The 27,264-nt window shown below is 37.3% G+C and overlaps 1 protein-coding gene across 3 annotated transcripts in view; it reads right to left on the reverse strand.

Moving 5' to 3' along the window:
• The window catches only part of CTNND2 (catenin delta 2), an 830,908-nt gene that overhangs the window by 404,927 nt on the left and 398,717 nt on the right, over window positions 1-27,264 (reverse strand). For all 3 annotated transcript variants that reach the window (XM_045848256.1, XM_045848255.1, XM_045848257.1), the window contains 2 exons: window positions 3,106-3,140; window positions 664-780 (listed from right to left, as the gene is read on the reverse strand). In XM_045848256.1, the coding sequence (XP_045704212.1) occupies window positions 664-780; window positions 3,106-3,140 (152 nt within the window). The remainder of the gene's footprint in view (window positions 1-663; window positions 781-3,105; window positions 3,141-27,264) is intronic.

Consider the following 27,264-nt stretch of genomic DNA (forward strand, 5'->3'; position numbering starts at 1 on the left):
ATTGAAATAAGTCAAGAGTATTTCATGATTTATTAAAATGAGGCTCATTTCAACTCAGCCCTTTTATTCTAAGTCTCAGCCACTTTGGGTGAAAAATATGCAATTAAGTGGAGGTAAAGAAATCTTTAAATACTCTATTGAGGTTAATATAGCAATATACAATTGCTAAATATATAAAGTTATGTATAGTATTATAACAGAGCGCTGAACAGTACTGCATATATTACGTCAATTTTTCTATTTTGTTATATAATTGTTTTGCTGTTTAAAATCCTTACTAATGATTATCTGTATAAGTAAATTGTCAATTAATTTTAAAGCTGGCACTGTGTTGATTAAATACATATATCATGTGTTCATACAATGAGCTGGTCTATACACCAAAAAGGGTATCAGAGGATTGGTGAGAATCACCACTACATCAATTTTCGGTGAGAAATTTAGATGCTAATTACTTACTGACTTGGAAGGTTCACACTCTAATGTGAATTGGGGAGGGGCACTGTGGGAAGGAAGTAGATGAGGGTGGAGCAAAATGGGCAACACAAGTATAAACATTTCTAGACGTGCTATTAGCTGTGTCTTATGATATTAATTATATTAGAAAAGTAATGGCATGATATTCTTTTAATTGTCTTCAAGTAGAATTCTCATTTGACTTACTTTCAGTTGTTGAATAATCCTGTGGGTCAAGTATTCCTGATTCCTGCAGGGATCTAATACAGGAGTCCACCAGCTCAAGACCTGTTGTGAGTTCATCTTCGATATCTTTTTGACCATCTGAAATTACAATATTTTAAAGTGATAAACAAACATGTCACTATTAAAGCTTAAAGCAATCATTTAAAAATCAAAAGTATGCTAACCTAAGATAAGACCTCTATGAAGTTCTCTTTATTTATTTTTCACACTTAAGAAAGACTTTAGTAATGCAATCAGTATTAACAATTTTATTAAATATTTTTTCTTAATTTTATTAAATTATTTCTTTTGTTGGTATTCTATCACAGCTGTCCCAATTTTTCCCCCTTTGCCCTCCCCCACCCATTCCACTCCCTGCTCCCACAGTCAAATCCCACACTGTCGTCCATGTTCATGGGTCATTCTTACATGTACTTTGTCTAGTCCTTTCCCCTTCTTTCCACCATTATCTCCCCCCATTCCCTCTGGTCACTTTCAGTAATGAAATATCATAAAGAGAAATTAGGAAAAAAATCTCATTTACTATAGCAACAAGAAAAATGAAGTACTTAGAAATACCTATAACCAAGAAGGCAGAAGGCCTGTACTCAGAAAACTATAGAGTACTGAAAAAATAAATAAGATACAAACAAATGGAAGCATATACCATGTTCATGGATTGGAAGAATTAATATCATTAAAACGTTCACACTATCCAAAGCAATCTATAGATTCAACAAAGTCCTATTAAAATACCAATGGCATATTTCACCGATCTAGAAAAAATATTTCAAAAATTTATATTGGACCAAAAAGGACCTGGAATAGACTCAGCAATCTTGAGAAAGAACAAAGTAGGAGGGATCACAATACCTGATATCAAAATATACTACAAGGCTACTGTAATCAAAACAGTCTAGTAATGGCATAAAAACAGACACACAGATCAATGGAACAGAATAGAGAACCCAGAAATAAATCCAAGTCTCTATGGTCAATTAATATTTGAGGAAGGGGGCATGAGCATACAGTGGAGTAAAAATAGCCTCTTCAATATATGGTGTTGGGAGAGCTGGACTGGTATAAGCAGAAAAAATGACACTGGACCACCAACTTATACCACATACCAGAAAAAACTCAAAACGGATAAAAGAATTAAATATAAGTTGTGACACCATAAAAGCCCTAGAGGAAAACATAGGCAGTAAAATTTCAGATATCCCACACAGCAATATTTTTGCTGATGTATCTCCTAGGTCAAGGGAAATAAAGGAAAAAATAAACAAATGCAACTACATCAAACTAAAAGCCTTCTGTGCAGCTAAAGAAACCATCATAAAAATGAAAAGGGATTGACTATATGGGAGAACATATTTGCCAATGATACATTGGTCAAGGGTTTGATCTCCAAAATATATAAAGAACTCATATGAGTCAACAACAGGAAGACAAACAATCCAATTAAAAAATGGGCCAAGGGTCTAAATAGACCCTTGGAGGGTCTACTTCTCCAAGGAGGACATACAGAGGACTCATAGGCATAAGAAAAGATGCTCAACATCATTAGCCATCAGAGAGATGCAAATTAAAACCACAATGAGATATCACCTCACACCTGTCAGAATGGCTACCATTAATACATCAACAAACAAGTACTTGCAAGGATGGGGAAGAAAAGGAAACCGTAATGCACCAACAGTGCACTAGAGAATATAGAGTGGTGCAGCCAGTGTGGAAAACAGTATGGAATTTCTTTAAAAACACTAAAAATTGCATTGTCTTTTGACCCAGCAATTTGGCTGCTGGGAATATACCCTAAGAATCCCTAAACACCAATTCAAAATAACTTATGCACCCCTATGTTTATAGTAGTGCTATTTACAACAGCCAAGTGCTGGAAACAGCCTAAGTGCCCATCAGTAAATGAGTGGATCAAAAAACTGTGGTACATTTACACAATCGAATACTACGCAGCAGAAAGAAAGAAGGAGCTCCTACCTTTTTTGACAGCATGGATGGAACTGGAAAATATCATGCTAAGTGAAATAAGTCAGGTGATGAAAGACAAATACCATATGATCTCACCTATAAGAGGAATCTAATGAATAAAATAAACTAACAAACAAAATAGAACCACAGGTATGGAAATGTGAAGTTCCATTTAAATATCACATTGCAATCTTCAGTCAACCAGTATTAAAAGCTAAGGCCAGCCAATTCTATGCATCCACGAAGAACATGAAGTGTCTAGGGAATTGTGAGAACTAAACTCCCATGAAACTGGGAGCTATCACAACAACTTTACTTAATTTTAGTGTCATGGTGTCATCACATTGATCTTCATATGCCTCTTTTGAAAGTTCACAAGGAAATTAATCCGTACATATACATGTAGTAAGTGTTCATGAAGAAGCTGTACTTTACCTTGTGATTGCCAGTGAAACTGCTCTTCTGCTGAACTGTAAAAAAAGAGAACACACAGGTGTAATGCATTGATTAGAAAAGAAGGGGCCCTAAACCACGAGACACAAAGGCACGTTATGGTGGTAATGGTGGCTCCATGGCTCACCCTTTAATTTCTTACTGAGCATAGAGATCCCATTTTGATACAATCTTAACTTCAACCCATTTCATGCATATATCTTTTCATTCACAGGTGTTAGCATGTTATAAATGGACATATCCAGTCATTTTCAGAAGACCAGCTCAATTTTTACAAAGCCTTGCCTTTTATACTTGTTCCTTATAATGTTTTTTTACATACATGCAGTTCTACCCAAGCCTAGTTCTTTAAAAATACACCTGAATAGTTTCATGTAGACTTTACAAGGTAGTCTAAGAAAGAAATCACTTTTCCCTTTTTCATTATAAAGAAGATAAAATAAACCTATAGCTTCTTCTAGACATATCAGATAAGCTATTCCTTTCAGGTGATTATTATAGCTTAAATTAGGTAATTTAAAAATTACAGCTATTTATCACTAATTGATTATACAGTTCCCAAGTTCTCACTTTACACATTCAACTTATACAATAATCCCAGTAGAAAGGCTAGCTCAAACACATGATATGCCAAAGATATTGTGCAGAGTACATCTGTGTAGGCAATAGAGATTCACTTTGAATGATTTATCAAAAAATATATAAATAAAATTAAAATTTCTAAATGTAAACAATTTTCATCATATATGATAATACTTCTGACATGCTCCTTTTAATATGTCATTAATTGAGAAATTTAGATGCCAGTTAATAGAGTGGTGTCAGAATGATTCTCTACACTGACTTCACTGCATCTTTTACTCTGATCAAGTAGATTCTATGAGTAGCTCATCAGTTTTGCAACAGCAAGTGGGTTTTAGAACTCTAATCTGTACCTTGGAAATAATTTCTGAATGCATTTATAGGGAGAAAGGGAATACTATTATAAATCAGTGTTCAGAAAAGCCATGAGTGATATAAATGAGTTCAGGAGTAGTCCCTTAAGGGACATGTGACTTTTATGGGGTATATCATGTTCTGCAGCTAGTACATTTGAGTAACTTGAAAATGTCTTTACAATGATGAGAGCTATAGACAGTAGACACATGAAATAATAACGTGACAAGCTCAGTTCAATGCAACTTTTTCTTGCATCAAAAAGATGTGGCATTATACAGCAGTAACATCTATAGAGTTTAACAATACAGAGATGTAATCCTATAATCAATATTTAAAAAACTGCAGAGCATGTCCATTTAGTAAGTGGTGTTAATAGAGAAGTAGGAAATACTTTCATTTTTGTAGCCAGTGGAATGATGTCCCTTTCCCCCCAAATATATGTCCACATCAAATGCCTAGATATTTCGGATTGTTATTGAAAAAAGGGGGTTTGGAGATGTAATTAAAGATCTTCAAATGAAATGGTCCTAAATCCAATGATAAGTGTGCTTAGGAGAGATAGAAGAGGAGAGGAACAGAGGTGAAGGCCATGGGGAGATGGAAGTGGAGATTGGAGTTATACGTCCACAAGCCAAGGGATGCCTGGGGCCGTGGGAACCTTAAAGAGGTTAGAAAAGATCCATCCTGGAGCCTTCACAGCAGCCACAGTCCTGTCAACACATCTGGAGTTTAAACTTCTGGCCCTCCAAACTGTGAGAGAATAAATTTCTTTTTCTTAGGCCACTCAGTTGTGGTGATTTGTTATGGCAGCCCCAGGAAGCTGACACACTATTTTTCTGATACAATAAAAATGTTCTATTATAACCTCCAGGATTTACTACTACTTTCCTTTCACCAGTACAGCCCTTCACTAAGTACTTACTGTATACCAGGGCTCTGCTAATTCACAACAGTCACAAATTTATTTTGGTAGATGGCGAGTAACAGCCTTACTGATGGTAAATAACTTGATCACAGGGGTCATAAGGGACTCAGCAGGGGTTTAAACTAATCTGTTCAACTCCAAAGCTCATGCTCCTAACTCCCATCTAAAGCAACAGAGAGAAACACAGTAAGGTTACTTCCTACCCAAGGCATTGAGCCAGCAAGTCACTGGAAGCTTCTGCCAGGGCTCACCAAAGTCCCACACTTCCCTCCTTGCAGGCACAATGAAGACCACACTACCCCATCGCCTTGCACAGAGAGAGAGTCATTGGAAACTCTTTGAGAAGGAAGGACAAGTGTCATCTCCTGCCCCAACCAATGAGAGGTGGGGATGAGATCTTCAGGCTCATTAATCTGTACCCTGCTAAGCCCTGGGCTGGATGGGTCCCTGAGTAACCACATTAAAGAGTTTCCTGCCAACCCAGACTAGACAAGGCATGAGTAAGGAACCAGTGTTGAGTTGGAGCTTTGATGATGAAGGGTTGTTTCTGTAGAATAAAGGTCACACTGAGTAACACAGAAATGTGCCATTATTTGAGTTCATAAGGCATTTTCTGCTTCTTTACCTGCATTCCCACACACAAAGCTGGAAGATGTCTCGGTCATTCCAGCACAAATCAGGTGACACCACAGCTGTCCTCATCCTTTGAGATTTAGTCTAGTCTACAAGAATGGCTGATTTCAGTATAGACCACACTTCCCACAATTACATAATGTTTACTTTTTGCTCACTTCCTTTTAAAATATTTCTATTTTATGATGCAACAGAAGCAAGAAGAATCTTTTCTTTTTTTAACTACAATAGAAAATTATGGTTGGCAGTGACTATGAAACTATCCTCTCAAAGCAGAACTGCCTTCCTTTGGGGCAAAGAGCATTAATCACTTAAATGGTTTCCTGATTCCTTTCACACAGTTAAAAATGCATTAAAAGTATGAATGATCACAGAAAATGAAAATCCCAAGAAAATCTAGTTTGGATTTTATTTCCTTTGAATGTACATTTACTCTGTTAGGGTATTCACTACAATTATAAATTTTATGCATTAATTCCTTCTCCTAAAAATTGCTGTAAGGTGGATGATTTTTTAAAAAGCAAACAGACTATTTTTTTCATTCAATAAACATGGATTATGCCTGTGTCTCTGGCACTCTTATTTAAGGTGTTTAGGAATTACTCATGGTGAACTTTCTCCCAATAATATAATTCAATTTAATATAGCGTAAAAGTCATTTTTTAAGCTGCTGTACCTACATGGATGTTCAATTTCAGGAGATAAAGTTGGCTTTCATTACTAAAATACTATTTTTAAAATAGAAATCACTATAAGGAAAATATAGCTATAATTTAGATCATTCTGAATGTATTTAACCATAACAATATGTAAATTTCAAAATCAAAATATTGTGAGAAAACTGTATTACAAAGACTATCATAAGTAACATTTAACCTTTAAACATACACTTAAATATGGACATAAATCAGTGAATTTAGGAAAGAGTTCTTAAAACAATATATTAAAAGGGACTGATTTTAATAGCTAGCACTTAGATAGCTCTCGCTTTATACCAGGAAATACTCTGATTTATAGATGATCTTCATGCCAAAATTTTTAAGAGTAGTAATATTTTCCCATTTCACAGATAATGAAGCTGAGGTAAAAGGAAGTTAAGGAACCTGCTGGAGGTGATACAGACGGCAAGCAGCAGAGCAGGACCATGGCCCTGGACATGTGGTGCTAGAGACCACATTCTGGCTGCATTTAGCTACATCAAAATTAAACTTCTATGTAATACAAACTCAAACATAAACACCAGAAATGAAATTGTAAAACCAGCCACATCCTAGAAGATATTTGCAACTCATGCAACTTACAAAGGGCTTCCAGAACATACAAATCAATGAGACAGATTAAAAGAGCAAATAGAAGACAGTTCAACAAATGTATGTATAACTGAGGCACAATAGAAAAATCAAGAACGTAGGCTATTGAACACATTAAAAGATATTCAACTCTATTAGGGATTGAAGGATTAAAAAATAGACACGAGATTCCTCTTTATACTCCATGGGCTGTCAAACAGCTAGAAAGTCTGACAGCATCCAGTGCGGGGGAGGAGACAGGGAAATAAGAATTGTCATACATTGTATGTGGGGGAACAATTTACAGGAACACTTGGGTGAGCTATGAGGCAATGGCTGGTAATGTTTTATATGAAAATAGCTAACCACCCAGCAGTTCTGCTTCTGGGTGGAGCCTCCAGAGAAACCATACACTTGTGCCTAGGAGACTGTACAAGACTGTTCATGTCTCATGTCCACAGTAAACAAACAAAACAAAACAATGGGAACAACCTAAGTGGTCAGCAATGGGGAAGGGAAAAACATAGCAATATTATTACACATCACATATGACACCCATATAGATGAAACACTATTCGTCAGTTAAAGAAAATTAGCCAGATACTACATATGGATCAACATGGATGGTTCTCAAAAACAAAATATAGAGTAGCAAATGCACACAAGAAAGGTACTTCCTGATCCCAATGATGGGAATTTTAAAACACTGACTGGGTATTATATGCAAATACATACATGAAGAGAGAGAAAGCTATAGAGAGGGGATATAAACACATGGATAAATGGATGCACTAATACTCATGACGGCGGTGGCCTCTGAAGGAGACAAGGAAAAATGAGTGTGAAGAGTGGTAAAAAGGATATTTCACTATATTATCGACTATGAAAAATGAGGATGATGTGTAGAATTATATACTTGAGACCTATATAATTTTATTAACCAATGTCACCCCAAGAAATTTAATAAGAAATGAGGACAAAATATTAACATTAATTTAAGAATACCTTTGATACTTGGAATTAAAAAAAATCATGATTCTTATACTTAAAACATGTTTAGTTAAATGTAGATAAATTCCCATGATTCAGCCTTCCATAATTATTCTCATCGTTAGAATCATCATAGTTGAAATTAAAATGATGCAAAAGAATTTTGAAATATATAACTTTTATATATACATATATAATTTAGAGATATAATTATTTTTCTCTATTCTGTACCTGAGAAAAATGACAGTATCATTTTCACTATGTTTCAAGTTTAACACACCTTGAACATTTCAAGTAAGTCACCAATAACAAGTTCTGTGAGTGTGGTGAGGGGCAGGTGGTGGGGGACTACTTTAAACCAAAGGATGACCTTTGAATTCCTTGAGATGTGATTTTCACTCCCTCATCATTTCCAGCATGATGGTCTCCTCACCCATCTCCAGGCCATTTCTAATAAAAATATATTGAGGAGAGTTCGGAGAGTTTCTTAAGGTCAAGAGAAGATACAAAGCATACAATTACTGTAGCTATTTGTCATGAACCTGCTCAAATATATTTTATTTCCCTTTTCAACTTTTTGATGCCCAAAGCATTGGTCCCCACGCTGTGTCATGTGGTGTACGGTTGCTCACAAAATCTTACCAAATGAAATCAAGGTAAGGAAGTGTTGAGTTTTTTGTTAGTTTGCTTTTAAGTTAAGCAGTATACCTAAAACATAAGCCAGAGAAATTTTTGCAAAGTAACGTCCTTCTGAGCTGACATTGATTCCTGCCTACAGCAACAAAGAACCTGATATTTATGATGTCCACATGACCCCAAGTTGTACTCTGACACAAAGTGTTTTTAGTATACAGCAGCACACATAGCCACACCACAAGAATAGGTGTTGGTTACAGAATAAAATGACCTTGGTAAAAAGTGCTAAACACTGTGGAAATACTCAGCAAAAATGATGAGAGGTGGCGTGTCGTGGAGCTTTGCTTTAGGCTGTTCGTGGCCCTTGCGTGTGAGTGCACAGTGTTCAGTTCTTACCGGTGCGGGCTGGTGGGAACCCTGCTTCCTCCAGAACTTCCCTCTACAGCCTGTGGTTTCCTTGCCTATCGGTGATACATTTTCTAATGAACACTGTACTATTTCTGCCACAAAATTAGACCATTTATTTCTTTCCCAGAAAGACTTCCCAGAATCTTTCTGACTCAACTATTTTCATCAAAAATTTAATTTTACAGCTATGATACAAATGTTTACAAGATGACAATGGATTGTGGCAGCACAAAACACCAAAACCAGGAGACCGTGTGCACAGTGGGGAAGCATGTGGGCTCGAAAGCCAGACTCTGAGGCTGGAGACCAGCTCTGCTTCTTCTAATCTGGGATCCTTTCAGAAAGTTACTTGAATTGTCTAGTCCTAAATGAAGACTTTTGGAGGATTAAATAAATTAATTTATATCAAGTGATATCAATTGATATTTATATAAATATCAATTTATATTAATATCAAAATTAATTTATGACTTATCAAGTGACCAGAGGCCAGGCACATTCTGACCAAATATGGAATTGCTCCCTGTTTTATATTATTAAAATGGTTTATATGACTTATAGATTATGACTTATTCTAACCTATTTCATCCCTTGGACTACATTGCAGGCCACTGTGGGCAGGTCAGAAAGGAGACAGACACAGGGAACAGAGGACATTGAGAAAATACCCAGGCATGGTAGGATCTATGGCGAGGCAGTTGGTCACAACCAATCCTAGAGAAAATGGTAGAACCAAGTCACCACAAACTCGTGGTGACAGCTCCCTGTGGCTTTTCACATACATAGCAGAGAGACACAGAGCCAGTTGCCCGTGACTGTGCGGTCCAGCAGGGGCATGGGTAAGAAGGCGCATGAACTGGAAGATCAGGGCAGGAGTAGGTGTGTTCAAGGTATTAGTGCACACCAGACCATGGGACCTTGAGCACATCACTTACTCTCTTTTCCCCATGTGTAAAATGAGGATATCACTAGGCCTTGAGGATATCCCCAAGCCTCAGTTTCTCCATGTGTAAAATGAGGATATCACTAGGATTCCCCCACCTAGGCATCATGTGAAAGCTAGGTGTGTAATGTAATGTATGTAAAACCCAAACAGCAGTGCTGGGGACATACAAGGCTTTAAAAGATAAAAGTAAGCTATCATTCTGCATGCAGAGGATCAGAGGCCTGAGGGAGTATAGCTAGATCATAGGCTGAAAGTCCAATCGGTCAACAATATGGAATTCAGCATGTCCGTGTCTGGGGGCCAATACATTTTATCACGGAAATATGTTACAGGCTTTGCAGAACTGAAATTGTTTATCTACTTTTCTACACTACATTGAGGATGAAAAACCAGCAGGGGAAAGGTTGTCTGTGATTTTCAAGAAACATGATTTTCTTTTAAACCACAAGTTTTCCAATCAGTCCTACGGAGGATGACCCTTCTGACACCTGCTACTGATCTTACCTTAGGAGAACCTGAAAGACCACTTACTATTTTCAAAACCTTGGAAGAAAATAAATCAAACTGGAATTGCTATCATGGATTTTCTTTTTAGTTTCAGGCAGAGGAAACTCATATTCTAAACTAGTTTTGTTGGAGTTGGACAAATTAGGCAACGGATAGTGCAGAGAAGTATCGGCTCTCACATTGTAGCCTAAACACTCACGGTTCCAACGTTTATCACAGAACACACCACACTGTCAGGCATGTGAGCTGGCCAGCTGGAGCTAAACAAGGGAGAATTAACATGAATTTTGTTTTGTTTTCATTCCTTCAGAATACATACTCCAGTTTCCAGCAAGCACAAAGAATCAGCCCTAGGCTCACTCCCTCAGAATATGCTATCTACACAAAAGCCAAGCTTTTACTGTGGGAAAGACATGCCTTCAAGTTTCTCTACTTCAAAGGCTTTGATCGTTTCGGAGTTGATTGTACTTACATAACAAGAGGCATGTTATATATAGAATTTAATATCAGAAGAAGAAACAAATGGTGAATTATAAATTAGAAAATTCTCATATTTTATCTCCCTCTGTAGCTTTCTCATGCACAGGCCAAGTATTTCTTTCACTGCTTATACAGCACTGCAGAATTTTTCAGCTGAAGCAAAGTTCTGAGTGCCAGTCACATTAGACAATAAATGCCGTAATATCTTTGTCTGTGAGCATTCCATAAATTGGAATGTGATCAGTGACAATTGCAGGTGACCAGGGGATACTGTTTATCAATTGACTCTGAGCTCTTATAATATTCTCAAATGCTTTCAAACGATCGAAAATAGAATAGTTCCTGTGGTTTACGTGCCAAATGCATTACACACTGTTATATTAATGATTTCCACTGATGCTCAGTGTACTTCACAGTTAGGCCTTTGATTAACCTGACCACTTCATTCACTGATCCTGAGATAGAAAAAGAAGTCACTGTACGTTGTGGTTTGACCACTTACAACTGATTTTTTAGGCAGGAGAAGAGTAGTTGGTGTGTTTGCTGAGGGCGGTGGCACCTATATGAAGGCTTTCAGATGTTCCAAGTTTAAGTTTTCTGTATTTAATATCCCAGCATTGTCCCTGTTTCTATGGCTCTATCTATGAGGGGAACTCCTTAACCTTAGAGCCATCTCTGAGCAAAAAAGGAATGTCAAATTTATGTTTTCCTAGCATCTAGTGATTATTTGTGTGTATGTGTAAGATGTATGTTTGTGCATTTGTGTGTAAAAATGCAAGTGTGTGTGTCTCGCTCATCTGTTTCTCTGAAACACACCAATTTGCTCAGAGCTTTTCTTTTACCTGCTGTTATTTCGTAAGTGTGTTGTCTATTACAGTATTGAATTTGACTGAAATTGATATGATTGTATTAGTGTAAGTGAAACTAATACCTCTTAGACATTTAATGGAAATTTATGCAACCAACCATTGCCTGTTTCACAAGAAAGAGAAAAATGATCTTTTGTTTTGTGACTTGGAATACCAGCAGATGATTTTAAAAATAAATTTCAATTTTAGGGCTCTTATAGAGCAGAAACCATGTAATATTCATAAACAACTCTCATGGTATTATAGATCTTCACTTCCTTATGAGCAGCAGTGGTTTTTAAACAATTTGATGGATGCCCAAATGTTCATGGCAGTATATTCCTAATTGCCAAAAACTGGAAACAACCAATGTATTGCAACAGGTGAGTGGATAAACAGGGCTATATATCCATACAAGGGAGATGCATGCAGCAATAAAAAGAAGTGGATTATGCTATATGCTTGGCAACCTGGAGGGATCTCGAGGGAATTATGCTGACTGCAAAAGATAAATAACATTCTTGAAATAACAAAATTATAGACATGGAAAATAGGTTAGAGGCTGCCAGGGCTTTGGGAGTGTGGGTGTGGTTCTGAAGGGGTCACAGGAGTGTCCTTGTGGTGATGGAGTGGGCTTGCATGTTGACGCTGGTTGTGGTTACGCAAAACTACCTATGTGATAAAATTGCATAGAAACACACACATGCAAACACAAATAGTGCATGGAAGTCTATGGATTGTACCAGTGTCTGTTTCCTGCTTTTACTATTGTACCATATAGTTATGCCTGATATTTCCATTGAGAGTTATAGGAGGTTATAGGTGACTTCTCCAAGTACTTCATTTGGTAACTTCCAAAGAATCTATAATCATTTCCAAATAAAAACCTAATAAAATAAGAAGGTATACTTTGGTATATGCCTTGCTTTCTTTTCCCTGATGTGGCTTTTCTATATGCAATATGATTAATTATTTCCCAGTAATAATTAAACTAGAATTTAAAGAGATTGGGGATAGTGGAATAAAAAGAAAGGAAGGAATAAAGGGAGAAGGGAGAAGGAAGGGAAAAAAAAAAGAAACCAGTGCTCCCTTCTGATCATCCTTTTTGTTCTCCTGTCTTAGCAGCTGGAGCTCAGGTGACACCACCTGGGCCCATGGCTGCTTTGTTCTGTGAATGAAGGCATTAGCCCTGGAACACAATGCCAGTCAGATACAGAACCTGTACTGCTTTTGAATGGAAATTCATCCATTGTATCTAAACTCATCAGGCCCCTGAATGCACTTGCATTGCTATATGTTTACAGGGAAAATGAAAAACAGTATTTTGGCTTACAGTACCAGATCAAAGTACAAGTTTAATGCAGTCTATGTGTGTCCAGGAGACCTCATATAATATACATTGGCTCTCTGGAAGCATGTTCATTAAAGTAATGCTTCTGCCAGGCTGATATGCTCCTGCCCCTGCCACTAACTGCAGGGGAGCTACAGCCCTGCCAGTCTGTTTCCATGACCCCTTCCCTGCTGTGCTGAGTCTTGAAACTGGTCTACTTGGTTACACCTGTCTGTTTCTTTTCATATTTATTGCAGTGGGGAAAATATCACATTAAAAATATCACTTTCTTTCCAACATTTAATATCTGATATTTGAAACTGAAAAGCTGGATCAGCCTCATGTTCTCCCCATCTTACCACCACATGGCAATTGTGTTTGTCCTGAAGTCCTCCTTTTATGAAAGAATGAAGATTTGAATGCGAAGTCTCACTAGACAATTATACTGGCACCCAAATGTATAAATTCATTTAAAAGCCCGTGAATTGAAATATCTACTAATGCTCTTAAGATATTTAAAAGCATATAGTTCTTCAAATCCCTTTTGAGATCCCAAGCACCTCCCATTCTCCCTTGTAAATGTCCTTTGAAACCTACTCTCCTTAAGTGACATAGTCGGAACTTTTTGTTTTCTTTTGCCTGGAGATAGAAAAAGCTCTATGCCAAAGATTCCTTCCTTGATAAACTTGCATTAGACTCTTCTGAGGTCTCTTTTTGACTAGGTCCAATCTTGGGCTCCCATGTCCTTCCCTGGAGAGTCCAGTTTTAGCAAGAATCTTTCTAAGTCAGCATAACCAGAATCCACCACACTCCATATCTGATAACGCTAGATATCTGATCAGGTTCTTCATCCTCCACCATTTCCTGGGAGGTGCCTAATCACCCTGGCCTATCTTTAGCAAGAATTCTGTTAGGTTGGTTTTGCCAGAATCCTCCCTTTTTCCTGATGCTTCCTCTTAGTAATTTCCCATTCACTGACCCCTACCCTGCTCCTTGGCTACAAATTCCCCCTTTACCTTGTTGTATTTGTGGTTGAGCTCAATCTCTCTCCTGTACTACTAAACCACATTGTAGTGGCCCCTCTTGGGTAAAGTCTGCTTTACCATTCTTCAGCAAGTGTCAGTGAATAATTTTTTAACACTATCACAGCTTCCCTACCGCCTGAGAGGAACGTGGACAAAGTCACAAACCCTCTCTATTCTCAGTCCCCTCATATGTACTGAAATAACATTATCAGGGTGGGCTCCATGGGAGTGAGACCTGTGGTTGCCCAAAATTAAAACTGCCCCACACTCAGAGAGCTCCACGCTTGGTTTAATGCTCTCTGTTGCCATCTTGGAACTCAATAGTTCTAATTTTGAACTATTTTTGCAAGTGAAATGAAGTGGGACAATGGAACAAGTACATAAGTGGAGAAGATATGCACAATCCGCATGTTCTCTGTTACTTGCTGCCTCATTCCCATATAGCATTGGCTACATCCTGCAGGACCCATGGTGCACTGTGGCAGTTGACTAAGACTCAAGGCAAGTACAAGGTAGGCATGTTATGTTTATGATGGAGTACTGCAGGGGTACTGACAGCCCACAAAGGCTATGCTTTCCCTTCAAAGCAGAATTTGCTTCAAGGAGAGATCAATGATGGTCTAAAAAACATGAATGATATTCTCTCATATCCTTTCTTCCTCATGTGACTCCCTTATGTTGGCCCACTACTTATGCTGGAAGTGATGACCTGGAAGGAAAGGACAGATATGAGAACCCACAGCTCTATTTCCTTGTAGTCAGTCCTTTCTCATCTTCAGTACGGGAATGTCAGTAGAATATGTGCATATTGGGAAGTGAAATAGAGGTAGGTGAGGTAGATTTGTGCAACATTTCCACTGCTCTGGTGAGAAGGAAATGCAGATGCACATGGAATATGGCATATGCTATGGAATGTGCATCACCTAAATTCAATAATCCTGTGTGTAAGCAAGTGCTTTTGTATTTACATTTAAATCTGGCATTGCACAATATAAAGGTAAATGGTAATATTCATGTCAATAATTTAAACTTTTAATTGTTACATACTAAGAATGGCACTTTATAGTAAATAAAATACATAATGACAAGCCAAGAGAGAGACAGACCATGAAAGAAAGAAGCTTTAGTATCTTTTTAGTACTTTCAATGGCATTTTCCCCACCCCTGTTTTATGAACAAGTTCATATTTTCACTTTGCACTGGGTATTGCAGATTTTGTTTCTGGCTCTAAACATAAGCTACCTCAGATCACCACTGTGGGGATTAAATGACAGAAAGAAAGACGGAGCTCATGCCCTTTGCTACAGCGTGGATGGAACTGGAAAGCACTATGCTAAGTGAAATAAGCCAGGTGGTGAAAGATAAATATCATATGATCTCACCTTTAACAGGAACCTAATCAACAAAACAAGCAAACAAACAAAATATAACCAAAGACACTGAAATAGAGAACAGGCTGACAGTGACCAGAGGGCAGAGAGGGAATTTCAGGGGGAAAGGGTGAAGGGTTTGCAGGAACAAGTATAAAGGACACATGGACAACAGGAGTGGGTGGAAACAAGAGGGAGGTGGGGAGGGCTGGGTGGAGGCTGTGTTTTGGGGGGGAGGCAGAAAACTACTTGAACAAAAATAAAAATAAAAATATGAAAAAAGTAAATGATAATATAGATGTAAATGATATGATAGATGAAGGCCCCAGGCACAGAGTATCAACCAGTCTTTATTCTCCCTCATTCAGTCCACCCAGCAGCCTTCCTCCTATTTGTCTTGTCTGTAGTCTTTTCTTGCCCCAATCAATGATCCTTCACGTCACTGAAATCAACACCCTACAGCAGACACCTTATCATGGAAATCCCTAGTTCAAAACTCTTCCGTGGTTTGCCATGGCCTGTGAGATCAAACCCAAACTTCTTTTGCAGAATATGCTTTGTGAGGACCTCCTCGACCCATCTTGAAGTCTTAGCTGCTGGCCTTAGAGGTAGGTCAACTGAGGCTCTTCATCCTCTCAGACCCCACAGTAGCTTTATGGTTCATCAAAACACGCTGTGATGATTTGGTTTTTAAATGTTTGTCTTTGCCAGACTGTGAGCTGCTGGGGGACAGAGAGCAACTAGGGTTCATCTTTCTTATCATATAGTATGAAGCTCCGTGCCTAGTACTCTTATAACACCTGCTAACACATGAAGATCGACGCAGTTACCACAAGGCGGGACTTCCAGTTCACACTCTAAGTGTGATTTTTATTTATTTTGCTGAATTTTGTCTTCCTTCAAATTTGCACTCTGACAAAAAGGAACAATATACATTTTTTTTTCCAATTTGGCATAGGAACAGATCTATTTTTTACCTTCAATATTATTTTGTCTGAGTTTCAGGGGTGTGGCATAGTGGTTAGACAATCATGTGGTACCATATATAAGGCAAATTCATCCTTTTCAAGTAACACTGCATATTACACCAATATATAGTAAACTCTCGTTTTCACATGTTAAATTCTACTCCTCCTATAGACTTGAACAGACTAATTTTCCTCCCCTTAATTAGGCCCGTTCACTCAAGCTTCCTGTTAAATGAAACATTATTTTCACTTATAAATGTTCCATGATGTGTTCCTAGTGGTTTCTGATTGAGCACAATTACATGAAGATACATCAGAACTCATCAGTGGCGGTTGTTATTAACGTGTCCCTGATCTGCTGACTACATGTTGGTTTAAGGCAATAGGGCAAAGCAAGACCCCAGAGGGAGCTCTGATGAAGAAGCTCAGGAATTTCCCAGGCAGCAAGGGCATCCTTCATTTTTAATTTGTTGGTTTAATTTGGCTAGACAGGAACTGACAAAATCCTCATCACCTAATGTGCTTAATGGTCTAAATGAAATGAGTTGCTGGTGTTGGTTTAGTTCCTATTGGACCCATTTCTAAGTCATACAAACCTCCGATAAATTACTCTAATGAGCCCTTCACATGGAAAATTCGCCATGGAAACCAGACTTAGCCATTTGTATAGATTTTCCAAAAACATCAAGAAAGTGAAATGATTAAAGAGTCCCCAGAAAGTGGGTTATCACACCCCTGAAGACACAGGTCATTTTCAGCCAAAGAGAAAATGATACCAACTGGAGGAGAGATTTTCTTCATTTTTTTTTCTTATTCAGAAAGAGAAAACCAGGAAAACAAAGGGAATTTTGGCTTTGTTTTATTTATAAGTGGTGGGGTTAATCTGCATTTTCTCTAAAGAAAAGTATAGTGATTTTTTTACTGTTATGAGTTAATATTAAATCACACACAGACCCATGCACACTCTATCGAAAAAGAGTAAAAGGTTGAAATGGGGCTTAAAATAAATAAATAAAGTCAGAGAAAGGCATGCTTCTCTTGTGCTGTTGCATAAATGGCTAATACTTTAAAAATAATAGTGTAGGTAAGGACAATTTTAATTTTTAAAAAAAGCATAAAGTCAAAAAAAGAAGAGTTAATGCACTATCCTGCTAAGCAATTTGATTTTTCCCCATAGTGGCCAGACAAGCTAGATACAGAATGTCAATTTGCTAAATTGATGAAAATATGTGTTACATTATTTTGATATTATCTATGTAGACCACCTTGCACTTGCACATACAAACACAGTACACACACACACACGCCACCCCGCCCATGCCACCACCACCAATAGCAAAATATTCTTTTAGTCCTAATTTGAAAATTGGGACAGCATTTTGTGTCAGGGGATAGAGAACATAAATGTCCAGCATTTAGCCTTAGAGTTCATACAAGGAATATGTAATTTTTGTGTACATTAAGCATAAGGGTCATATTTAATCTCTCTCCTTTCTTCTCCTTTCAGAGATTCAATGAAGAACTCTAGCTTGTCGTGCTGTAAATTTGGACTGTGTATTTCAAGCGGACTAAGCAGCTTAATGTGCCTGGTCCTTAAAAATTATCATCACAATTTAAAAAAATAAACATATACTACCTGTTGAGAACAGGCCTGTAGAGATACCTTTATATAAAATTAAATAGTCTTAAGGAGCCATTCTTTACTAAGGTTATGTCATTTAGTAGAGAATGTCTATGGAATTTCTTCTTTTTCCTGAGCCCTCTTTCAGTGCAAGGCATTGCAGTACTTGCCTCCTTTGAGCCTGTGTTTGTAAACTGAAGTGAAAGGTGACAAAAGCTCTTGGAGGAAAACTCAGCTGGAACTACATCAAACCCACAGAGAGATCAGAAATCAGCTGGTGGACCCCACAGCTCCAATGCGGCAGCTAACCCTGGCTAGTCCAGCCAGTTAAACTAGGCACATATGTCAGAAATGTGTGTGATAAATTAAAGTTATTCATAAATTTTTGCCACTTTAGTCATTGAGAAGTGATGTCTATTTTCCTCCTGCCATTGAATCTGGCTGGGCCATGACCTATTAGCTCATTAAAATGCAGAAGGATTGATGCTTTGGAACTTTGTAACATCTTAAGCCTGGGCCTCAAGAGATCTACAGTTGTATGATACCTTCATGACAGAATGCTCCCTTTGGGAAGCCAGTCTCTATATAAGAAGTTCAACTATTGGGTGTCACCATGCCATGAGGAAGCCCAAACGAGCCACATGGAGGGTGAAGGGCCACATAAAGGGACACTGCGGTGCCAGACATGGGAGTGAAGTCTCCTTAGACCTTCCTTCCAAGCCCAGCTAGTAGGGTAGATGGCCACAATTAACGCCACAGGCAACCGACCTACCAGATGAACCCTGCTTCGATTCTTGAGTCATAGGAACCCAAGCGAGTGAAATGGTGTTGTTAACACCTCTAGGTTCTGGCCTAGCTCACTGAAGGTGATAGGTGACCACTATAATGTGCATAGCATGGAACACTCCTTGGCAGCCAACAACTGCAGAAGAAACTGACCCTAATGATCGACTTTCAATTTACAAGGGATAATGTATTTTTGCATTTTATTTTGAAAGGAAAGACACTTGCAGAAACACAGGGTTAGACATTTAACTATCTTCTTCCTAGTATCCTGAGTAAGTTAATCTTCTATTTTATTGAATTCTTCAATGAATTAAAATGAACACACTGGATATACTCCATATTATAAGTTTCTGGGGTTGAAATGATTTTCAAAAAGTGAAGCACGTATGGCCTATTACCTTGAGAAAAATAGTTTGAAATGGAAATGATGTATAAAATTATAAATTAATATTGGGTTACTTAAAAATATTACAAGTTTGCGTAAACTGGGCATATAACAACATGAACTAAAAAAAAAAGTGAACTTCACCAGGAAGATATCTGGGCAGAAATGTGGTTTGAACCAGATCTTGAAAGAAAGGATGGGGTAAAATTGGACAGTGGAATAGAGGGGAATTCCACATGAATATGGACATGGCAGATTTCTAATATGAGCTAAAAATAAAAAAAAAGAAAAATCAATAACACAAGTCAGTTTAATATGTCTAGACAACACCCTAACTAAGCTCTGAAGAGTGTAATTCAGCCTGAGAAATACTTCTCCCAATGCTATTGCGGTGGGTAAAAGGGAAGTATAAGGGTGGTGAGTGGCAATTTCCACTGAGCAGTGATATTTGTGTTAGATCAAAAGGAGATTGAGAGAGAATAAACTGAATAAAATGATAAGCAAAACTCAAACAAAAGTAAAACCAACCAACCAGCCTAACAGCAAAAAAATAAAAAGCCCAGAAAGTCATGGGGAAGTACTGCAGAGACACCTCGCTTTGGACTTACTGTATTTTGCCATGTATAATGTGACCCATATTTTTGGCCTACACTTTCAGGATAAAGATCTTTTGTTGTAATTCAATTTATTTATTTATTTTTATTTAGAAACAAAGCCAATTATTATATTCCAGGGTATTATTTTCCATATGGATATTGTTATTGCTTTCTAGAGTTATACTTTAATACATAAGCATACATAAAAGAATTAAAAACATTTATGTAGATACAAAACTAGTACTACCCATGTATAACGTGCATCCTTACTTTTCCCTCAAAAATTTGGGCAAAAAAATGCACATTATACACTGCAAAATGTGGTATTACTGTGTGTGTGTGAGTAGCACATATTTCACAGCAGCAAATATCTTAGGTGTCTCTGGAAGAAAGTTGAAATTAGCTATGTAATGAAATTTTATAGGCAAAACTGCTGTGAAACAAACAAAGTGTGTATTTTCCCCACATCGAGTTTTTCCTAGGAGTTTTATTCTAACACTGCCATGCTAGCAGTTTTAACATGCACTTAGGTTAAATAATCTACAATAAAATAAAAAATGCTCACTATCATTGGCCATAAGGGAAATACATTGGGCTGTAGTTTGCCAACTCCTTTTCTATGTATTTGAAGACTATTCATAATTGAATTACTCTGCAATTTAACTTCACAGATCTTAGCTTTTATAATGTGCATATTGGTTGCAGATAGTACATTCAACTAGTTTCATTCATGTAAGTTTGAAGCCATACTTTTTCCTAATATTTTGAAATAAATTAATCACTTTGCAAGAAATGGTATGGCATATCAACTAGAAATACTGAAGCACTGAAAAAACCCAGTAATCTGTAACTTGACAATCAGTGCAAGGGCAAATGGACTAAATTGGTATGTATCTTAGCCCTTTTAAGACTGAGCTCATTACACCCCTGCCTGTGAATTGATGACAGCAACTCTCAATTCCTTGTATAAGAAATCAAGTTGGATTTAAAATTTACACCTTTCCCTTGAAAGGGTATTTTCCAAAGAGGGAACAAAGAAGAGTTCAGATGATCAAGCATCATCTTAATGTGCCCAATCTGTGCCTGCCACTGTGCCAGGGACTGGGGGGGCAAGGTAACATACAGCAGTCCTGCCCTCCATGTGTGCAGGCTCAGCAGTGAGGACAGGCTGGTGGGGGGACTAAGGCTAAGGTATGACAGCAGCAGAAGCACAATGTTGGGAAAGGTTGCATGTGATGAAGGAAATGGCAGAAATGTTCAAGGAGAGGTGGTGTGGGAGCAGGGCTTACAGATTAGGGGGATTTTTTTTACAAACAAATAGTGAGAATGTAATTACAGCTGGGACTGGGTGCAGTGGATGAAAGAAAGACCTTGGTGGTCTGAATAAAGGCATGTGTGTGAACCCGAAGGGTACATTTGGGGCACAGACAATATCCCTGTATGCCTGAAGCAAAGGAGGTACCTTCAGGAAGGAAGTGAAAGGGTGTACGAGGAGATGGTCTCAAATGATAAACTGGGGCCAGTCTGTGAGAGACCCAAATATCAATACTTGCCATTTATTCTGAAGGGACTTGGGGGTCACTGGGATTTTCTGATCAATAGAATGGCCTGATCACAGAAAGTGGTGGGAAGAATTTCCCACAAGCACCTTCACATAAGCATCACATGCTCAGGGCTGGCAGGGCCTCTTCTGAAGTCACCTGAGGTTCCCCACAGCTCAGTATAGGCTTTTATGTGGTATCTCTCCAGCAGTCTCGGGGTGTGTGCGTAGCATGTATGACAACGCAGAAGAAGCCCTCACAGCCTGACCATAACTGATGCTGATAAGAGTTTTTGTTCAGGAAGAACGCTACGAGGATCTCAAAGATACAGAAAATAGCCACCTACTTGTTGTTGGACAGGATGTATAAACCAGATCTTCATCTGCAAAGCACTTTCAGTATGGAGAAGGCAACCTCATAGAGAATACATAACTACAAAAATACGTTAACTGTGTTTGATTTCACTTCATTCACTCATCGAATGTGTATGTACCAATAACTCTTTTGGAGGCTGAGGATTCAATGGTGAACATACAAGGTGGTGCCACTGTGAGTGCAGAATCCACATGGAGGTATAGGGTGAGCAGTCTGGGAAAGGTTCCAGGAGGAGTTAGAGCACTTCTGAGATCTACTACCCAAGTCACACATGGCACTGATAAAAGTATATGGTCCTGTGTTAAAAATCTATACCTAACTTCACAATTACCCTTGATAAAGGGTTCTAAGCTATAAGATCGCAGCAGTGTAAGAAGAGGCAAATTACTAAAAAAGAACATAATAATCTTAGTGGTATATGGTTTATCAAGGGAGAATATCTGGATGGTCTCACATACAAGACAAACGATTTCTTTGCATTATCATTGATGTCCTTATTACACAGTCCAGTTAAGATTAGATGCTTTAATCAGTATTTAGAGAGAAAAGAAAAACATGATTTAGTTCTTTCCCAAAGACATGCTGCACTTTTATCTTTGTAAGACATGCAGTTCATAGCCCTGCTTAAGGGACTTGCTTCTTTTATGAAAAGTCTAATATACATGTAATTCTTCTTTTTATCCTTTATTCCTTGCCCTGGAGCGAGTGAGCATAGCTGCTAAAAAGAGGTCACATCTGAAAGTTGTACGTGTTCAATGACTTAACTTAGCTTTCCATGGACCGTCTAGTGTTGATTTTGGGATGTAAATCACACCACTACGACTGGCGCGTGTGCGCACACTTAGCAGCAGGCACAACTACTTCTACATAAGGAATTTGTTTTTGCTTGTCAGAGAGGGCAGCTAGCTCAGTAACGAGGTCCCAATTCCTGTGCTAGCCAAGGCTGGGGCCCACGGCATGGGTTTCCCAGGCCTCTGCTGCCTGCCCCGCATTCACACTGCTGAACTGCAAGGTCAAGACGCACAATGTTTCTCACAGTCACCGTTCAGGATGCTTGCACTGGCATCAAATCATTCCTCTCAGGGAAAAGCCCAGACTGCACCGAAGATTACTCGTGGATGGTGGGAGTGGTAGAGAGAGTCCCCCTAGTCGCAAAGAGCAGGTCATCTGTCCATAAGTTACCCAGAAGCTCTGTGGCACCCTCATTAGCAAAAAGTGAGTCAAACATTCTTTCCCTTTGATTCCTTTAATTTCTTATTAATGGACTGACTCTTTGAAAGAAGATGGGGTATATACATATGAATTCTACCCACTGAATAGTTTGATTTATTAGGACAATTTTTGAAAGAGGCAATTAAGGGAGGGGGGAGCTATTAACACCCAAACAACTGACGTAAACCAGGCTGCTCTGGGCAATCCAGAGATGGGGTAATTAACCAAAAATTCAAAGATGCCATTGTTAATATTCAAATAAAATGTTATTTTGATGATTCTTTGTTCGATCTAAGATATTTTCCTTCATCCCTACCTATTTTCTCATTCATTTTAATGTATGCTAAATAGTGTCTTTCCAACTATTGTAGTCCATGGAAGAACTCAGTGCACTGCATGGAAATGCTCTGTGACTGATGCTGCATTTGATCTCACACTTAAAAAAATTATGTAGGTTTTTATTTTTCTATAACTTAATTTCTACTTTCCTAGTCAACTGGCAGCATAGGGCTTTACCGGGGATATGTTATGATCCTAGTGTGCGGGTTTTGAAAAACTATTTAATAAGACAGGCAATTTACCTTGAATATATTGGAATTCCAATGAAAATCTCTGAGCAAATAAAATGTATTTCCAAATTCTTATGTACTATTATTGGATGAGAACATGTTGACTTCAGAGAATCCCTGAATGAAAAATACTAGGAGGTAATCTAGCTTTATAGTCAGAAATTGAGAAGACTGAAGTTCATTTCGACTTGCAGCAACTGTTTAGGAGCACTCACAGTACTGGTATTGTAAGATGTGAGGCACAGATATCCAATGCTAGAGTACATTAAGGTGTCAATATGTACATTTCTACATATTTATGATAAAGGAAGCATATTTTGGAAAAATGTAATTCATAAACATATATATTCCCTCCAAAAATTAAAAGTTAACTTCCAGAAAGCAAGGATAAAGTTATTCATGATGCTCTATTATGTATGAACTTGCCAAACTATATTTTAGCCCTTATATGCTAAACACATTCATATACAAACTAAATATAATGAGAATATAATCATGTAGAGGGAGAATATATGTTTCTCAATGCATGATTGTCTTTCTTGCAAAACATATGAACAACGTAGGAAAATATGAGTTGCCAGAGTTCTGGATTTAGAGTATATTGTTCATCTAGAGAGCTGAAAATATAACATATTTCAATTATATTATTGTTCTTAAAAAAGGTGATAATGTTGCTGTGAGGCAAAGTCAAAATATTACATCAGGATCATGTTTGGTAACTAATTTTGTTTCTTACTGTAATGTGTCATAGCATTAGTAACAAATAAACTAGTGATACTTTAGAATTTTTCTTACAAGTATGTGTAACCTTGCAACATGTACTTCCATGTGCATGGGGCTGAGTGGACATAAATGCAAAAACTGCTTATCTAGCATTTTACTGAGCTCATTATATTCATCATTAAAAACAACTGTTCAAGTCTCCAGCAGGTATGGGGGGCCAGATGTGACCGCACTTGGGCTGCTGCGGGGCCCCCACTCAGCTCCACTGCTGCGTCTGGGGGAGGGGGCGTCAGTCAGACCGTCTTCTCCCTTAATCATCAGTTAATCTGTCTGTTAGCCGGATATTTTCTCCACACATGTGCTTCTTCTGTTAGCATAAGTCTAGGCCCTAATTGCCTTATGCTTTTTTCATCTTTAAATATCTGACATAAAAATTGCAGTAGCAAATAGGCCTGCGTGGCTTTCTAATCTAGTTTTTTCCCCAAACTTGTCCAGGATGACATTCTTTTATGTGCGTTTTAATCTATTTTCTCTTGATCGCTTCTTAAGATTTTTAAATATAAAAGTAATTCATATTTATGTTGAAAATTTAGAAATTCACTAAAATTTAAACATTAAAATTACTTTTAATCCCATAAATAAAAATAATCATTATAAATTTTATTCATTAACATATTTATTTTTAAATTTTATTAATTTAGAAGATTAAAGTCATACTTCTTTTGCACTTGCCACTGTTTTGTAAGCATTTCTTCCAGTCTTTTATTCCTTGAAGAAATAATTCATAATGGCTACGCATCAGACTACTATGGATATACTATAATATTTTACTCATTTTTAATTGTTTAGTCAATTTGCAATTTCTTTTGGTTACATATTTATTTAAACAAATTCTGCATATATTAGTAAGTATGTATAAGTGTATATATTGCTGCAATACATATCTTTATGAAACTGGTTGTTTTCTTTGAACAGATTTCTACAGGTGGCATTGTGGGGACAAACAATGAAACTATATTAGTGTCCCTAGTTAATTTTACAATGTCTTTTCCAAAAATGTTGTTTACAGTTAGTCTGCCAAAAGTTCAGGTATAATATAAGGGTTTAAAAAACACTTGAATTTATTTTTAAGATTTAATTACATAGTCAAAGGCAAATTGGAAATTTTCAATAAATCAATTTCCTAATTGCAGAGAATATACACATACTTAAGATCCATAAGCTATACACAGATTGATTCTAAACAGGTTAGAATATTGAAAAAAACATTCTTCCCTTTATAAAATCCATAATAAGTCTACTTTTTGTTATCTTTATTTTCCTCAACAGAACTATAAAAGCAATTCTCCTATGTATAAAGGTTAATTTGTTTGATTCTAATCAATTTCAAATTAATTTACCAAGAGACAGCAACCAGCTTATTCAGTAAATGATTGTCCTTTATAATAATGCTTACAGGTGACCATTTGGCATAGTGCCAGTAATTAAGTCCTTTATGTTTTTATAATTTTAGTATGTTGAATTTGTGTCTAGACCTGTGTAAAAACTTCATCAACCTCATCTTTTATATAATAATAAGTCAACTTTTCTTTATTTTAATGAAGAGATATCTATGCAATACTCCACTATATCCTCTAAGAAATAACCATGAAAAAGGTATTACATATCTACCAAACGGGTACATTCTTTACAGGCAATAGTACTCCTGTTTTAATAGAATGTAGAAACAGAACATTTGTAAGTTATTAAAACAGACTGTGTATTGATACTTTTTCACTAACTCATTTTTTGTATAAAAAACTGTGCAGAGATACAGAGGTATTCTGGATAGACTGACACATTAGAATCCCTTGTGCCTGCACATAGTGTCTAATCAGTTTGTCATGGATGTGGTTAGAGTCTCAAATGATGAAAATAGCTATCACTGATGCTGAACAAGTAAGCTCAGAAAATCAACTGTGTTAATGCTGATTGGAAATATTTGACACAAACTAAAAAAAATAATTATTCACATACCCTTGGCAGGAGGAAGAAGAGTTTGTTAGACACAACTTCTAGATTTCCTTATTGTGAATATTGAGTAGTTTGGGGAAATGTGTTTTGATTTGCTAGTGACTTTTTCAGTGCTCAAGGGTGAACACAGGGTAAATCCAGATGCACTGTGTTCTAGTTTTGAGCCTAAATCGATCCTAAAATTTAAGGATATAAAGGGCCTTGAATCAGTGGGATGGTGAGGGGAAAATACATTCCATCTCGTGGAACCACAGTCATGATACACACTGTGAAGTAAATGATCAAACAGCCTATTGGTTTATATCTGCACTTGACCACAAGTACACCTGAAGGAAAACCATTGATGTGACCCAGTGAAAACTCACTGGTACTGTGGCATTGGTGTACAATTCAGGACACTTTTGTTTTATCCCAACAAGTCCAGACTTTGACTCTTTATTCTCCAAACACACACACACACACACACACACACACACACACACACACACCTTTATATAACCATGTGCAGATAGCTATAGACTAATTAAAATACTATTAGATAAAAAGTTTTCTTCCAAATATGTATCTCTATTTTCTTCTCTATTTTGATATTCTAGTTTCTTCCCCCGTAAATTATATACTGTTACTCTTAAAAAAAAACACTAAACCAAACATGATATTTACCAGTACTCTAAACAATAAGAAAACTGTATTAAGAGAGGAAATATTTTTCATTTGGAAACCACATTAAATCAGGTTCAAATTCAATCTGTTCTTTTTTAACAGCTTAAACTTGAGGTTTTTAAATACTCTGTGAGTTTCAGTTTTCCTTTCCAAGATAGCATTATAATAATAATATCAACCTGACTGGGTGGGCATAACAAAAATATGCATTGGATAAACATCAGTTTCCTTCCACTTACTCCATTTATTCCACACTGACACCAACTGTTTATTGGCTGCTAGACAATGGCACCATTTCATGTACACACACAGATAAATAAAATGATTAATTACTCTCCATTAGCAGTGTGAATATTGGCTTTA

This window comes from Phyllostomus hastatus, unplaced genomic scaffold, assembly GCF_019186645.2.
Source record: "Phyllostomus hastatus isolate PE091 unplaced genomic scaffold, TTU_PhHast_1.1 phas_contig_58, whole genome shotgun sequence".
Taxonomy (NCBI): Eukaryota; Metazoa; Chordata; class Mammalia; order Chiroptera; family Phyllostomidae; genus Phyllostomus; species Phyllostomus hastatus.